Here is an 18,032-nt window from a genome sequence, read left to right on the forward strand (position 1 = left end):
TACCTATAAGTTGTTGAATTCAAAAACTCAAAAAACTAGAAATAAGTGCATTATATGAAGGTAAGTTATACCATCTATATAAAATGTCAGGAGGAAGTAACTTTAAAAAACAGATTTAATATAGAAATCCATGACCATTTCAAAATTGTGAAAAGTTTTATCATGTGTTTATTAAACCCAATGCTTTAATATTGTAATTTCTTCAAAGAATACTCACTAGCTAGATGAAAATGATTAAACTTGTTCTTAACCCATGTGAATTCAATAACAATTTTAAATGTTTTGTTATAAAAAAATCTTATCATTCCTAAAGAGTTAGGGTTACTCAAGAGAAACAATATCATCAATATTTCAATCAGTTTTTCTTCAGTGAATTCAGGCATGATTAACTAAAATCTCTCATTATGAGAACTAATTTTAAATGCTGTTTTTTAGATTATTTGTTTTTATTTTTACATCTGTAAAATTGGGTGACATTCTAAAACTTCACAGAAATTGTGTGGGTAAATACTACATTTTTGAAAAATATGCATATACAAATTATTAGAAACTTGGAAAGTTATAAATATTTTAGAGTAATATCTGACAGATTTATTTTTCTAAGTACCACAGATTAAGCTGTGTAAAATCTCAAACTAATAAATTATCCTCTTTGCCGTTGAATCATACAATTGGAAGGGTCCTTAAATGGCATTACTTGGCCTTTAGGTTATAGGTAAGGAAATCGAGAGCCAAAAACAATCAATGGCCTAAGTTCAAACATTTTTATATAGGAGAACAGTTACAACAATACAGGTTTTGTACAGTTTAAAAATATATATATATATATATATATAGTACAAATTTTAAATAACTTCATATATTATGCAACTTCTATGAAGCATGAGTCCTGAAGGCATCAGCAACAAAGTGATTAGAATTGTAAACTATGGTTTTAGGAAGTCAATAAAGGCTGCCATTAAAAGTGAATGAGTTCTCTGTCTGTATCATATTTGAAGGGGTTAAATATGTTAAGTTATAAGACGGCTTTTACTGGCTTTCTTTAATTGAATTAACCAGTAAATGCAATCAAGTTACCATTTTCCAAAATGATTCTAGTAAGCAAAATTTATTATCTTTGTTCTAATTATATGTAGAAATATTAGAGCTTTAAATGAGGTTCTTTTTCCCAACATGATTGATGATGCTGGAAAATCTGTTATTTATTAGCACATTCAAAAAGCACAAGGAAAAGGGTAAGAAATAACAGTGACTTTCAAATAAATGAGCCCTATTGTTCTAATCACTTTCTTCCTGAATAAAATAAGTAGATTATGCACCTGAAGGCTTTTTTTATTCCGACCACAGATACATATACAATCTAACTGGTAGCCACATGAATGCAGTAGTAGATTTCTTGGTTATATTTATCGTGAGAAAGATAATTTTATATACATAATAGGGCTTTATCAAGAATAAAAATGTTAATTATAAGAAAACAGTTAATTGAGTAGAATGAATAAGAGACTAAAGGTTTTCTAGCAAATTCTAACCATAGTAATTAATTAAGTAATGAGTAAAGAGTAGATTTCAATTAGGTATTTAGAATGGTGTCCTCTTTTAATTATTGGTACTGTGACATTTGATATTAAGAAAGCATACTTCCATTTTAACCCTGAAAATTGAAAATCTCTCTTACCCCCTAAAATGCTGTTTTCAGAACACCATAGGATAACTTTGGACAAAGGAAGCTGGTTGCTGGGGAACATCAATCAAACTGGCTATTTTAGAGTCAACTATGATTTAAGGAACTGGAGATTATTAATTGATCAATTAATCAGGAACCATGAGGTAAACTGGACTTACTCATCAAAGATCTGTTTAGACATATGAACATCTGCCATTTTAATCCTAAATAACTTCATTTTTGTATTTTTGTTTTTTTTGGTTGACCTCATAGGTTCTCTCTGTCAGTAACCGAGCAGGTTTGATCGACGACGCCTTCAGCCTAGCCAGGTATGTTTTCCTGTGGATCTCCACAATAAAACTAGTACTCTTAAGACTTCCTCTGTTAAGCTAAATAGAATCAGAAATCTTTTAAAAATAATTTCTATCTCACATCCTTTGTGTTTAGATATAAATTATAATCAGTGTCCCAAACTCTTGATCAATAGTAGCTGTAGGGTATTTCTGAGCCAGGAGAAGCTTGATCAGTTTTCACCACAGGTTCAATTTAACACTCAAGATTAATAATCTCTTTCCAATTTCATTAATGAAGTCTACAAAATGACCATTGTGCCATATTTAATTTTTCATGGAAAGTACCTTCAAGCATCATCAATTTTTTTTCCTGACATATACTAGTATATCTTTTTTTAATGTATTTTTGAATGTGATTCATTATGAAAAGCTTGTGCTGCAAGACAGAAATAAATATTCTACTGGGTAAAGCTGTTCTGAACAAAATATATATCAATCTTGTAGCAGAAGTTTTAGTACTAGTTACAGTAATATTTGTTTCTAATAATCTATTTTTATAGTTATATTTTATAATGTTAAAAATCAGATATTCCTTTGAATAGTCATTAAATAGCTTTTCCTTTAAAATACTGTTGTTCATAAACCCAAGCTATTTTACTCAATTTTTAGGCTGAATAGTAAAATAAACTCAGTTCTTTTAATATTTTGTGTTGCTTCACATCCAAATATAGTTTTAATTTTAATAATATGATAAGATTGGACAAAAATTTAGAAATGATAGAGGTGGAGGAAAGTCATATGTGGGAATAAAGATTAAGTAAGATATGAAGACTTTCAATAAAGTGTTAGATATGACATGAAGATTATTTTGACAGAGGAGTTTAGAGAGTGCATAAAGCCAGTAAGAGGGTATACATTGCCCTGAAGGAGAAGCAGGCTAAAGAGGGATCTGTTAAGGGTTCCACAAGGAAAAACTAAGAAACTGGAAGGTAACTAACCTTACCAGTTAATTAAACATTTAAAAGATTCCAGACACTGTTTTGTTTTACATATAATAATTTGTATAATTCTTACAACCTTATAAGCAGACCTATATTATTATTATTATTCCTATTTTATAAGTGAGGAAACTGAGGCTCAGAGAGGTCAAGTAACTCATTTAAAGTCGCACAGCTAGTAATTGACAGGACCAGGACTTAGCATATATGCAGTAATATAAGAGCCAGGTAATATAGGAAGATTGAGAGGGGGATTTGAAACAATAGTTCATGTGAATCCTTATGGGTTTGAAATGATGGTGAGAAAGCAAATAAATAGTGACGTCCTAAAGAGAGAGGCAGATGGAACCTGAAAGGAAAGGAATTTTGTATTAAATAATAGAAGCTATTTTTAAATGAAATATTTTAATTTTAGTAGATGAATTTTTTTCAAAAATTAAATTCCTTGTTGACTAAAGTAGAACATTGCTTTAAATAACAATTTTGGAAGCCTTAAATGCTTGCAAGTAAACAATTTCATTATCATTTATACAGATTTACCAGGGAAATATGCAAATCTCATTGAATATATATTAAAATGTGTTCTATTGATCATGAAATAGGTCTCCTATTAGCATGGAAATAAACTCCAAATTAGATTTATTCTGCATTTATGTGAAACACTCTGCAGTTACTTGGAGTTCTTCATGTTTTAGTGTAATGCTAGTAAATGTTTCAAAGTTTTGCTACCCACCTAATTCAGCCTTCTTTCAGTTTCCTGAACATATTGCAATCCTTTTGGCTTCTTTATAGGTAACACATAGAAGAGTAGCAAATATTTATCAATATACATGTTCCAGATACTTTACTGAGGCTTTTATGAATGATTTTGTTCAGTCTTCTTACTAAACCCATGGTGTGGGTGTGGTTACTACAGCCATGTTATAGCATGTTATAGACGTGGAGGTTGAGAGGGGTTAAGTTCTTAGCTAAGGGTGCACGAGTTTTAAGTAAGGGATGGGAGATAACATTCAACTCAAGACAGTAGCACAGCAGAGCCTGGGACCTCAGGTCAGGATGACTTTGCCCCTTGCATGAAATTCTTCTCCTCTCCCCTTGTCTGTTGGGAATATTATTATTCACTTAAAAAAATTTTTTTTTCCACTTGCACCACATTACCTGAAACCTGTCTGTCCTCCCCATCAAGAATAAGGTGACATCTCTGTATCTGTGCATTAGCAGTTGTCACCTTATCGTTCAACTACTCTTCTGGGTCCCTGTGATTTTTGAGTGATTGTGAGGGTAGGGCTTGTCTCATCTTTGTGTGACTACTGCCTAACTTAATCTTTGGTACTGGATTATACCAGTATATATTTGTTGAATGAATTGCTGATTAATTATTAATTACTCAGACCGTAAACTTTCAGGCCCACTATTTTTTTGTGCAATTAAGTACACATATTCTAGGTATTTTTTATGGTTTTATATATTTTTTAAAATATATAAAAACTGCAAGAATGCATTCTAGTTGTACTGATTCAAACAAGAGAGATAACAATGTGAAACTTTTGTTTTTCTCCTTCTGTGACCTCCCATAGCTTTTATCCTCAGATAAAATTATTAATATTTGATGTATATGAATCTGGCCCTTTTTAAACAATTTCTATACAGTTTAATTTTTTACATGAACAGAAATGTTCTCTGACTCATTTATAAAAATAAGTCTGAGGAGCTTTATTCCATTTTTTCTAAATTTTCATTATTATAATCAAGACTTCACTGAATGTCCTTGAACAGTCTTTTGTTGTACATATATGTATTTTGGTATGATTGATTCTTGAAAGTGGAATTTTTGGTTTAAAGAGTGTAACATTTTTGATAAAATTACAAGTTGTATTCCAAAAGGATTCCCAGTAGAACCCTCCATCAACCATGTATGAGGGGGCCCAATGCCCTCATACCATACATGATAGTAAACAACATATATCTTTTATATTTTTGACAGTATAGAAACAAAAATAAGGTTCTTTTGAAGTTATTATAAAACTAGTTAAAATAACTTGTGCATCTTTGCCTAAACATCTTCATCTTCCATGTGTATTTAGTTTTCTTTTATGAATTGTTACCCTGTTAGAAGAAAAAGAAAAGTCCAATAGAAGATGGGTGAGGTATTTTTCCTACTCTTTTCCTATATATTTTGGATGTTTTGAGGTTTTAAGCCTTTTGTAGAGAGTGATTCTACAGTATTTTCTCTCAATATCTTGTCTTTTTTTTTTTTTTAACTTTGTGATATATTTCATCATCTCAATGGCTTTTAATTTACTTGGTATTCCATTTGTAGCTTTCTGTCTCTCTGGTTCTGCTTTCCATAGGAGACCTTTGCTATATGAACATTTTGAAACTATTTCATTTTTTTATTTGCAAGCTATTTTATTTTTACATCTATTTTCTCAACCCCTTCTTCTCTAATGAGTTTTTATGTATAGCATAGTTTTCTTTGACATTTTATGTTTATAATCAATTATTTAATCCTGTTTGTTTACAAGACCTTTCTTATTCATAGATTTGAAATGATGTCTTTATCTTAATGCTAATATTTTTGTTTTAGGGAATTGATTCAATTCTGTTCAACTGGTCTCTGTTCTTTTTGGTACTAGTACCACATTGCTCTGATTAGCTTAGCTTTATAGTGTGTTGTGGTTGGCGACATTTTCTCTTGTTCTTGTTCAAAATCTTACATATTTTCTCTTAAGTGTAGATTTCAAAATCAGTTTGACAAAGCCATTAAAATCCTGTTGTAGTTATGACTGAATGTGCATTATATTTATAAGTTAATTTTTAAAGAATTAGCATCTTTTGAAATGTGAGTTTTCCAATACCAAAACATTTATCCCCACTTATTTAGGTCCCTTAGTGAAGTTCTGTAGCTTTATTTACATGAGTTCTGGTAATGTCATATTATTCCCTCATTTTTTTTTTAATGATATATGCTTCTGTAGGAAATGGCACTGCCTTTGCACTTACATGTTCTAATTTTCATTCCTTGTGTGTCAGGAACTAATCAGTTGTCTTCAAAATGTCATTGTATTATGACCTGAACTTTGAAATTAGTGACTAAATGCCTAGATATTGTTTTTTTTTTTGTAGGTGGTCCTTCATGTTTGTTGTTGGGCTTTGTTGTGATGAAGCATTGCTAGGTCGGGAGATATAAAAATGAACTAGATGCAGTTCTTGTTTTCAATGAGTTCATAGTCTGCTGCTGCTACTGCTCAGTCGCTTCAGTCGTGTCCGACTCTGTGCGACCCCACAGACAACAGCCCACCAGGCTTCGCCATCCCTGGGATTCTCCAGGCAAGAATACTGGAGTGGGTTGCCATTTCCTTCTCCAGTGTTCATAGTCTAGCAGGGACAATACACTGTAGACAATTAACTATATTCAATGTGTCAATATGATGAATAAAATATTATGAAAGTGTTGAAAAGTAAAGAATTAATGTGGTCTAGAAAGATTGTTGTTGTTGTTCAGTTGCTAAGTCATGTCTGACTCTTTGTGACCCCAAGAATTGCAGCATGCCAGGTTTCCCTGTCCACTGTCTTCCTGAGTTTGCTCAAACTCATGTCCATTGAGTCACTGATGCCATCCAACCATCTCATCCTCTGTCATCCCCTTCTCCTCCTGCCCTCAATCTTTCCCAGCATCAGGGTCTTTTCCAATGAGTTGGCTCTTCACATTAGGAGGCCAAAGTATTGGAGCTTCAGCTTCAGCATCAGTCTTTTCAATGAATATTCAGGGTTGATTTCCTTTATGATTGGCTGGCTTGATCTTTCTGTCCAAGGGTGATGGACATCATATAGGAAATAATATCAAGAGAATGAAAGTTTCCTATGAAAAGCCATTAAAGTTTTAAAAGTAGCAAAATGAAAGCAGGAAAAAACTGTAAACTAGAGGATGGATTTAAGGCAAGGGAACTGTTACCACAGTGATACTCATGGAACAAATTGATTAAAATATAGATTTGAGAAGGAGTGGAATTGGCAGTTAGATTATATAAGAACTCATACTGAAGTTATTTATTCACTTAATATAGTAGAAACTGGAAATTTGGAATATTTGCCATAGAAAATATAATAACCACTGGATTTGGATATTAAAAGTCATTAACATGCTCTGATATGATTTTAAAAAGCTATGCAAGTGTGTATCACTGAATTGTGGACCTGTGTGATATTTTGTTTGAAAATATTCAAAATACATGAAAATTATTTGGAACATTTTTCCATATCCAAAAGAATTCCAGAGATAAATCGTCATCACCACCCTTGCCCTGGGCAGTTATTGCACTAATTTATTTATTTAGTCACCAGGTTCCTGGAAAATTTAATTATGTATAACACATGCCAGATTATTACATTATTAATGTCATAACGTATACTTTAGCCTGAATAGCGTATTTTTTAAAATTCTGTTACAGGCTACTCCATTAAGGATCCAATCACCTAAAAAAGCCTCAGCCAGGGCAGAATCTTACAGCTTAGTTTGCAAGTTGTGTTGGGAAAGAAGATAACAGTTATCTCTTTTAAAATACTAGTGATGAATTTACAATAAGCACAAAGACCTGGGCCTGGAGATTACGAATGTTACACCTAGAAGTGCGCTTGAAGTACTGGTTAGCTTCCATCAGTAGTACTCAATACATTTCTAAAGACTGTATGTGTTAAAAAATTAATACATACATCTTTATCAACTTGTTTCTGAGTTTAAAACTCTGCCAGAACTCTCCAGAGTGCTGTTAGAAGAACTGCAAATTCAGTGGATGAGTCAGTGAAAATAGAATGGCTCATGAAGAAGCAAATTATGAGAATACTCCAAGCCTACCTGCATGTGTTGTCTTTGTTTCTGGGCTGTAGTTTCAGGAGTTAGCAGCATTGTTAAAACCGACTTAATGTTTGCAAACTGAGTGGTAGTCATCTGCTGCATGTGAGACTTCTTGTTTCATAGTTGTTATTAGAAGTTCTGTGTCTTCTGGATGGTCCTCCTGTACCTTGTTTAACGTTTCTCCTGCAACACATGTGTTCATTATTTCTTTGCTCATTGCAGAAAATAGGAACATTGTGTACCTAAAAAGCAGTTTCATCCTGAACTGGGCTAGATGGACAGTAGCTTTTCCTGTGTCGATGGTTGGATGTTTAAATTGCCATGTGTTGATCTTTCGTAGTACTGAGAAATAATGACTTAGAAACCTTTTATGAGAAATACCTTGGCAGACTGGACATTTTATCCTGATTACCCAAGTCAGTTGTGGAGATAACAGGACTACTTCACGTCACCTGAACATTGCCATGCAAAACCTGATTAAGAATCCTGGATCCCTCTGACTCTGTTCATTGTTGTTCAGTTGCCAAGCCCTGTCTGACTCTTTGTGACCCAATGGACTGCAGCATGCCAGGCCTCCCTATCCCTCACCATCTCCTGGAGTTTGCCCAAGTTCATGTCCACTGAATTAGTGATGCCATCCAACCATCTCGTCCTCTGTCGTTCTCTTCTCCTTCTGCCGTCAATCTTTCCCAGCATCTTTTCCAATGAGTCGGCTCTTCACATCAGGTGGCCAGAGTATTGGAGCTTCACCTTCAGCATCAGTCCTTCCAATGAATAGTCAGGACTGATTCCCTTTAGTGTTGACTGGTTTTATCTCCTTGCAGTCCAAGGGACTCTCAAGACTCTTCTCCAACACCACAGTTTGAAAGCACCAATTCTTTGGTGCTCTGCCTTCTTTATGGTCCAAGACCTTTGGTGGCAAAATGATGTCTTTGTTTTTTAATACACTGACTAGGTTTGTCATAGCTTTCCTGCCAAGAAGCAATCATCTTCTAATTTCATGGTGCAGTCACCATCCGCAGTGATTTTAGACTGACACTGTCTACTGCTTTATAAATTCTGGTTTAACAAAGGATGTTTAGTTTTAGAATTCTTTCATCAATCCCTGCCTTCTTCTTTTTCAAAAGTACTATATAATTTTAGTGTAAACATTTTTCTTCCTTAGCTGTGTTTTATAATAGAATCATAGAGTTATTAATAATAAAATACTGAGAATACTGATTAAAATGGTTTTTATATTTACTCATTGGGAGGGAGAGAAGGATGATTCGTTAGCTGTTTATATTAGACTCATTTGGGAGAAGTATCCATGTATGATTATATTCTTATTTATTTTTTGTTAGGCTACTAGAATGTGTGTGCAAAAGGATTGCAATTAAATATTTATGAAATCCTAAAAGTGATAAAATTGTTTATTGCAAACTAGGACTTATTATTAGCTCTATGCTTCCAATCTTTTGCCATTGATCAAAGGATATTATAGTTAGCTTGTGGTTATACTTTTGGACTTTCTGACCAGGGAACTTCTTTCCATGCCCTGAGCAGAGACTCATAATGAGTTCATTCAGGAGCTTTGTGGCCATACCCAAGATATTAAAATATTTCTCCCATCTATAAGGCTGGAGATTTAATTATCTATTTGTCATTATCAGCTAAGGCTCCTCTTGAGATATACAAAAAAAGTCACCTTGAAGCTCTCTCATTTTATAACTTTCTGTATGCAATTACTTAAAAATTCATATCCAAAAGGACTGTAAATTGATATTAGTTTATGCAACACTTTGTCACAGTAAATGTTAAAAATAATTTGAAAGCATTTCAGGACATTTACTATAATGGGCTAGGAGTCTTCACTTTCTTTCTATGATAACCCAGTGAAAGTCTAGAGTATATTTCTGAATTTTCAGGCCAAACTGTTCCCACAGGCATATGCTTGTTTGCTCAAGGTTAGAAAATGAGGTAACATGTTCCTTTGAGCTATATTTAGAAACCTTATGAGGGTGAAGTCACAAATGTTATCCTTGGGATAAGGATTTAGAGGGAGCTGCCATACATACCAGTATTTCTGAGAATAAACCTCTTGAGGCATTAAGGGAAAATCCCCTGGAAGAGAAAAAGGCAACCCACCCCAGTATTCTTGCCTGGGATATCCCATTGACAGAGGAGCCTGGTGGACTATGTCCGTAGGGTCACAGAGTTGGACACGACTGAAGCAACTTAGCATGTAAGCACTGCGGCTGTTAAGGATGGCAAACTTTCTTGGAGACTTTTCAGTTGTATTGCATGAACTCAAAAGCAAATGTGTAACCTTCTGGTGCCAAATTTGTGTTTCAGCTCTATAGGTGAAAATGTTTTAATATTACTATCTAACTGTCTGAGAGTGCTGAATAGAAGGAGATATTTTGACATTTTTCTGTAGGTTTGATATTTTTTCATAGAAAAGACCTGAAGTCTTGAGTTACAAAAGTGAAGTAATATTTGTATATATGTCAGTGCTACAGCGGAAACCAACACAACATTGTACAGCAATTTTCCTCCAATTGAAAAAAAAAAGACCTGTACTTAAAAAAATGTGTAAGTGATGTTTGTAACATACATGGATTTGCATAAGCCATTCTTTTTTTAAGAATAGTCTAAATTTCCAAATGCAAATGCAAATTTGTTTGAATAAGTGTATATAATCTTTTTAGAGTCTCACAAATTAAAAAATATATATAATGTGCAGTATAGTTAGTACTCTCTGGTTACATTTACCATAAAGTTATGATTCTTTTGATTTTATACTTGCTCTGGAACATAAGCCTGAGATTTCATAGAATTTCTCTAGGATTTCTCTGAACCTCCCAATAATTTGAAATACTTACCTATTCACAAATAATTTAAATTATCTAGGCAGAGCTTCCTCCAAGATGGTCATTTACAGCATCAACTTTACTCGAATAGATATTTTTAACATGTGCTTTTAGCATAAAGACCTAAATATTCCTCTGATCTTAGGTTCTTGGACTGTGATAGTACTATCTTAGTGGTTTTCCTTTGAATTATCTCTTCTGCTGCTTGCTGGAATCTTTTGCATATTCAGGTGCAGTGCTTCTTCGAGTATGAACCTTGAGACCACCTGCATCAGCATAGTGTACCTCAGATGTTTTATTGAAAATAGCATATTCCCGCCACTACCTAAGAGTCTGCATTTTATGAAGTAACTCATGTGATTCTGACACCCACAGCAACGTGAAAACTACTCCTTTTGAGGCGCAGAAGGTATTTATGGCATCAACTTAGGCAGATGCTCCTGTGAAGCTGAAAGACCTTATATAGTAATCTTAACAGCAGTGAGCATGGCTTTCTATGGATACTAGTGTCTGGAGCTGATCATTCAACAATCAGAACATCAGGGATTTAGTTGTAACTCTTCAAAAACCACTTTTTTAATTCTTGCTATCAAATATTTTACCATTTCAGATATGCCATTGGATAGCTATGAACAGAATTCAAAATCTGAGTGTCTTAGAAATTTTCCCAAGCATGGAAAGCTCCTGGAAGAATCTCATATAATTAAGGGACACCTTTATGTTTAAATGAGCATCCTGGCATAGATCAACCATATATATGCATACTGATGTGTTCTGATGTGTTCAGTAGTTTTCCATGGTGAAGGCCATGGCAGAATTTTCTTGCAAGTTAATCTGGCATCTAAACCGGGATAATTTGTAAATCTACTGACAGTGCAATAGGCAGGAACAGTAGAGTTACCTGGAGCAAATGTTAACTGTGATAAGAAGGCATGTTTAAGTTTTGTGATTATTCTGTGGTACTCTTTGAGGGAATCAGGAACTTAGAAACATGAAGGAAAGAAAAGAAAAGTAATTACATTCTTTCAGTAAGAAATAGTTGATAAGAAAGAAGAAAATGAGAGTTTTATAGTAGACTTAGTGTGTGAAAAAATTAAGTGAATCCTCTGACAGTCTGTTAATGTAAAAGCCTAATTTTCAAAGAGCTCTCAAAAAACCTCTTTTCATTTCTGTTGTGATAAATTAAATTATAAAGAAATTTTAAAATGAGTAATATATAAATATTGGAGAAGGAAATGGCAACCCACTCCAGTGTTCTTGCCTGGAACATCCCATGGGGTCGAAAAAGAGTCAGACACCACTTAGTGACTAAGCAGTATGAGTATAGGTATTAATGCAGCTTTTATGTTAGAGTAATTCTTTTAAGTTGTCTTGAAATGATATTTTTCCACCTTGAAACAGAAATTCATAGGGGCTTTCTGATAGCAGTCTTTCTTAACAAGCATACTAATCGGCCAGTGCTAAAGAGGTGCTCATAATTTTCTCCTAGAACTCATAAAATCTGTTTTGTGCTTCAACAGTTATTTACCTAAGGTAGCAATGCTATCTTGATAAGGAAACTAGAAAAAAGGTAATGGAAAAAAAGTATCTTACATTAGTTTCTGCTTGGCATGAAGCATGAAAGATTTCATTTTTATATTTGAAAAGACAATTATTTGGTAAAGAGGAGAAAGGAAAGGAAATTTATTTCCAACATTTGTGCAACAAATGTGAGTGATTCATTCACAATAGCAGACACTTTTGCTTATATGGCAAATCTTAATGCCTTGGGAGATGATTTTAAATATGTGATGTTTTCCTTTAATTGCATGCAATGCTTCACATGCCCTTATGAGGAATGGAGTACTGGTGAAGAGGCCTTCACTATTTTGGATGTGAGCAAACATCAGATTAGGAAACTTGACTTGTTGTAACTGTGCCAAAGCCTCTTTAATGTTCTTTAAAGATGTGAGTACAGGCCAACTCAGAAGCTAAGAAGTAGCACCAGGCTCTGTGGAATCAGACCACATTTGAATCACAGATTGCATTCTTCCTTCCTAAACTGGAATGGCCTGGAGTGCAGTGGATTTGAGCCTCAAAAGGGAGGGAGGCAGAGGTTTCTGGTTGCTCAGCTGCTTGACTTAATTAGGATGAGGATTAAACAGAAGTTCAATATCAATTCTCCAGGTCACCAGGTGGTAGTGCTAACCAAAGGGGAAAAAAAGAGAGATTTAATAAGAAAGAAAATGTTAGTCTAGCCATCCATATGTGACAAATTCAAGTAAGGCTAATAGGCCCTGAAGAGAATAATGATTGAGTATCAGCAAGTCTTATGGGGATGCTGACTTAAACACACTCTAAATTTGTGCAGGGTTCTTGAGAATGCTGTCAGAAATGCCAAAATGGAAAGGACTCCAGGTGAAAATTACCTGGTTTTGCATTCCCAGTGTGCAAATGCATTGGAAGTTAATTGCATAAGCTGAGGGCAGATCATGAGCTTTATCCAGGCCATATCAAGGGAAATGTTACTTTCTCCCTTTACAACTGATAGTGAGACTAAAATTATTACAGAAATATAGTCACTATGCAGAGCAGTTAGGCCCCTTGCCTCCCAGCTTACCACACTTTTAAATTTCTATCTTTGTAGAATTTCTCAGCTTTCCTTTTTTCATTTTTAAAATGTTACTGCAGTCTGTTGAATTTTGACATTGATAGACTATCAGTGATTTCACAGAGTGTGAAGAGTTGAGAAATCCATATGAAAATTTGTGTTTCAATAAATGCAACAGTAATATGTAGGGTATTTCAATAAATTATATATTCAATGTGAACATTAATGAGTTTGTTGACAGAGAGATAGATGATGGATACATGGATTGAAGGGTAGGTGGATAACAAAGACAGAGCCATGATACTTATTTCATGTTGTGATGAAATCATTATATTTGCCCTCAGGAAGATTATTTTGTCATGTTTGCTTTTTATATGGGAAAAGCAATACAGAATTTTAAAATTTGAGAATCATAGCCAATGTTTAGTAAAAAAAATTCAAGTGATTTTCTTAGTGGGAGGAAGATATTGAGATAAAATATAAACATAAATTATGTACTAGATAGTTATCACATGTAACAATAGAAAGTTACAAATGTTGGTGGAGATGTTTATTTATCAAATGTTTATTTATTTCAAAGATATAGAAAATTCATAATAACTTAGAAATATATGTTCTTTATTTTTTAGTCTGTATTTTGTCATTATAGAATGTATAGAAACTAGTAGGAAAATCTTTCAACAGCTATTTACCTGGTTTCTGTGTCACCATTCAGTATCTAGTTTACATTCCAGATAAGCTAATCAGCTTCTAAAGCATATATACATGACATTAAAATGAACTGTGTGTTCTCCGTATTCTCAACAGATAAGTGATATGAGAACATCTTTCACAAACAGACAAAATAAAAATTATGAAAAGTAGGAGAAACAAGCATGTCAAAATACTTTTAGTGGATTGATCTTTTTTTATTTCAATTTATGGTGCTCATTTGTAAGAATAATTCACAAATGGAAGATTCTGTAATACACTTAGTCAGCAATATCTTCCAGTTATATAGTAACGTTTCACATCTGAAAATACATGAAAGTGAAGAATATGCATAGATGAGGATGAAAATAGTGATCCTAAATGGCTTATCGACAACGTGACGGATCATTAACTCAACAAATGTTTAACAAACACCTAAATACTACTGCATAATAGTGCCTGGTGCACACTAGGTGAAAGTGGAAGTGAAGTCGCTCAGTCATGTCCAACTCTTTACAATCCCATGGACTGTAGCCTACCAGGCTCCTCTGTCCATGGAATTCTCCAGGCCAGAGTACTGGAGTGGGTAGCCTTTCCCTTCTTCAGTGGATCTTCCCAACCCAGGGATCGAACACACGTCTCCCACATTGCAGGCGGATTCTTTATCAGCTGAGCCACAGGGAAGCCCAAGAATACTGGAGTGGGTAGCCTATTCCATCTCCAGCGGATCTTCCCAACCCAGGAATTGAACCGAGGTCTCCTGCATTCCAGGTGGATTCTTTACCAAATGAGCTACCATGGAAGCATATCACTCTATGGAAGTATAAAATGTATACACAAGTTTTCATCTGAATCCATTTTGATGAAGTTGTTTACTCTGTTTTCATCTTAATTTATATTTCTCTGTAATATGCTCTTAGACATTTTTGCAAAAAGTATTACTGAAGTCTAGAATAATTCCTCCAATATACAGCTTATAATTTTAAATATGAAGGTTGAATATTAATATTAAATTTAATAGTTTTCATAATTAAGTAGTTAAAAGAAGTATAAATATATCTGAATAAATGCAGTTTCATGATGTTGAGAGCAGCAAGGAATCTCAAAAGCAATATTCACAACAAAATTAATTTTTTATCAAGTAATACTTGTTAGAAATACATGTATTTTGTTTGTTCACCAAGTAAATGTTTATGAGGACTCTGCTATAGTAGTGTATTCTATTAAACATAGTGAACTACATTTATTAAACATATGAACCACAAAATTTAACAGCATATTCTTAAATGTCTTAGAATTTAGGAGAGATTACAATCTCACAATTATCTAACAGAAAAATTTAATGTAACACACTGTTCTAAAAGATTTAATGTTCATCTACTATGTGAGAGTTGGACGGTGAAGAAAGCTGAGCGCCAAAGAATTGATGCTTTTGAACTGTGGTGTTGGAGAAGACTCTTGAGAGTCCCTTGGACTGCAAGAAGATCCAACCAGTCCATCCTAAAGGAGATCAGTCCTGGGTGTTCATTGGAAGGACTGATGTTGAAGTTGAAACTCCAATACTTTGGCCACCTCATGAGAAGAGTTGACTCATTGGAAAAGTCCCTAATGCTGGGAAGGATTGGGAGCAGGAGGAGAAGGAGACAACAGAGGATGAGATGGTTGGATGGCATCACCGACTCGATGGCCATGGGTTTGGGTAGACTCCGGGAGTTGGTGATGGACAGGGAGTCCTGGCATGCTGCAATTCATGGGGTCGCAAAGAGTCAGACACAACTGAGCGACTGAACTGAACTGAGCTATGAATGTTAGGTGGTTTAAGAGCACAGTATTTTAAAGGAAGGAGCGGTCACTTTAGGATGGTGTACTCACAATCTCCTAATGCTTCACGGAAGACGCAGTAACTGAGAATTTAAGGCCAGCTTTGAAAAACATCTGGAAGAAGGAAACAACACATCACACATAGAATAATGACACCTGTGTCCACCATTATCTGGTCATTGATCTCAAACATGTTAGCAGTAGATGGTATTTCAAGACAATCTTCAAAGAGCTCTCAAAATAAAATGAAGGAACAAATGCACAAAGAAGAGGAAGACAAACATGAAGAAATCAAAATGGAAAAGTTAACATATCATCTTTATGAAATTTGACTTTAAAAAGTAATATCTTGCACTATGAAATTTAGAAAAGTCATTTTAAAATATTTCTTATGCCAACCAGTTTCACTCTTTATTTGATGCAGTTTTAAACCATATTTATCTGAATTAAATCATGCAAGGAATAGCAGTATATGAAAGTAAAAAAATCTGTCACTCTGGAGAATATAATATGTCTCTAGTTATGTACTGCTATATGAGAACATTCTGATATTTGGACATACAGATATTTGTCTCTCTCTGTTAAACATCAATGAAGTAGAGATCTTTTGGAATTTCTTATTATTGGATCTATGTTTAGAATATTATAGTGCATTTCATTTTTAACCATTAATAATTTCTTTTGGTCCTTTTTATATTTTATTCATGAATCAATAGCAATTTGTACTTTAAGAAAAGTAAGAGATGTGTGTATTCTAAAATATAAATTATATTAGACATTAATATATATTTCAAAATGGAAGTTTATATAAGGTTTTTCAAAGACAACTAATGTGCTTTTTCCTAATCTACATGCCTCAACTGAGAAGGTAAAAGAGAGAAAAAATGCTTTAATCTTTTCTTTTTCTTGAGATATTGTCTTCTTAAAAACACTTATTAACTCAGAAAATTAGCAAGCAATTATTATTTAATTGTACAAGCAAAATTAAATGTGCTTAACCATTTTTCCTTCCATAAATGCATTGTGTAGTATACGTAACATGGTAGAAAAATGAACTGGTTTATTTACAATTATTAATTACCAGAGCTTAATATTAGTGACCACATCTCTACATTTAGTTAGAGTCAACATGGTTTACAATCACTTTTGTTTTCCAAACATTTCAACTGAATTCCTACACTGTTTTTTTTACGTTGGAAAGTCTTAAAGAAAACCTACCTGAAACGAAAGAAAAATTTCTGATAGATGGGATTGCTATGCATTTTTTTAAATAAATGAAATGCTGATTTCTTTTTGCATGCTTTATATTCTTGGTCAGTGGAGGGAGTATTCACATGATACTCTCTGAAATTTTATCTTTTGAATACAAACCAAATTCCCAGTCCAGTATCTCCAAGGGAAGCACAGATCTCTACAAACTTAAAAAAAACTCAGAAGAAATAATAAGTTGATTGTCTCTCACATAACATTCTCAATGGTAGAATAATGACAGAACAAAATGTGACATTCAAAAGAAGAAAAAATTGGAAAACTAGGAGCTGTTGTAAAGGACTTGGGGATGAAAACAATTTCTTAATTCAGTTCTGATTTTACTTTTTGAGCATAGCTTCCTGGTCAGTTTCTCTTAGTAGCCTCTGGATCTGCCCTGTGAGAGACTCTTCCCTTCCCATCATCTTCATGACCATATGTGAGATGAGTGGTGGGCATACACCTCCCTTGGGCACACGCGGTGTTGCCATCCCACTTCCAAGCATGTAGAAGGTTGATGCCTAAAGGTTGTTTCAAGTCTTAAACGGTTACACATGCTTTTAGTCTAAGATTGTAGCGTCTTTGAAAGCAGAGCCCTCTTGAAACCTTAGTAGCCTTCTTATTTTTTTCTGGCAACTTCTTATGTGAGTCCCCACCACAACAATATCTTAGAGACTTAGTTCTCAGGTCTCTTATATTTCTTTGACATATTGGGGATTATCTCAAGTTCTTCAGCCTTCAAAAGGAGAACTAGACTTTCAGGCTCATACCCTGAGTTGTATTTCTATTTGAAAAGACTTACTATCAAGTAGGCCAAGGGTTGTTATCCTTAACAAGTAGGTCCTTGGTGAACTTGGATTTGACTCTATTCCAACAGGACAGAATGAGACAGGGAGAAATACACAATAAGCTTTAAGATGCCAGTCTGGATATGCCTATTTCCTTTTGGTAGAAGTCAATTACGTGGTAATTCCTAATTGTGAGGGAATCAGGTAAATAAAATCTTTTTATGTCCTCGG

At 34.0% G+C, this 18,032-nt stretch overlaps 1 protein-coding gene across 1 annotated transcript in view; it reads left to right on the forward strand.

Moving 5' to 3' along the window:
• Positions 1 to 18,032, forward strand: part of TRHDE (thyrotropin releasing hormone degrading enzyme) — a 431,921-nt gene that overhangs the window by 345,434 nt on the left and 68,455 nt on the right. Inside the window, exons 11-12 of the mRNA XM_081483982.1 lie at positions 1,700 to 1,830; positions 1,940 to 1,995. Of these exons, the coding sequence (XP_081340108.1) occupies positions 1,700 to 1,830; positions 1,940 to 1,995 (187 nt within the window). The remainder of the gene's footprint in view (positions 1 to 1,699; positions 1,831 to 1,939; positions 1,996 to 18,032) is intronic.

Source organism: Giraffa tippelskirchi, chromosome 4, assembly GCF_054371585.1.
Source record: "Giraffa tippelskirchi isolate mGirTip1 chromosome 4, T2T-mGirTip1v1.2.pri, whole genome shotgun sequence".
Classification (NCBI taxonomy): Eukaryota; Metazoa; Chordata; class Mammalia; order Artiodactyla; family Giraffidae; genus Giraffa; species Giraffa tippelskirchi.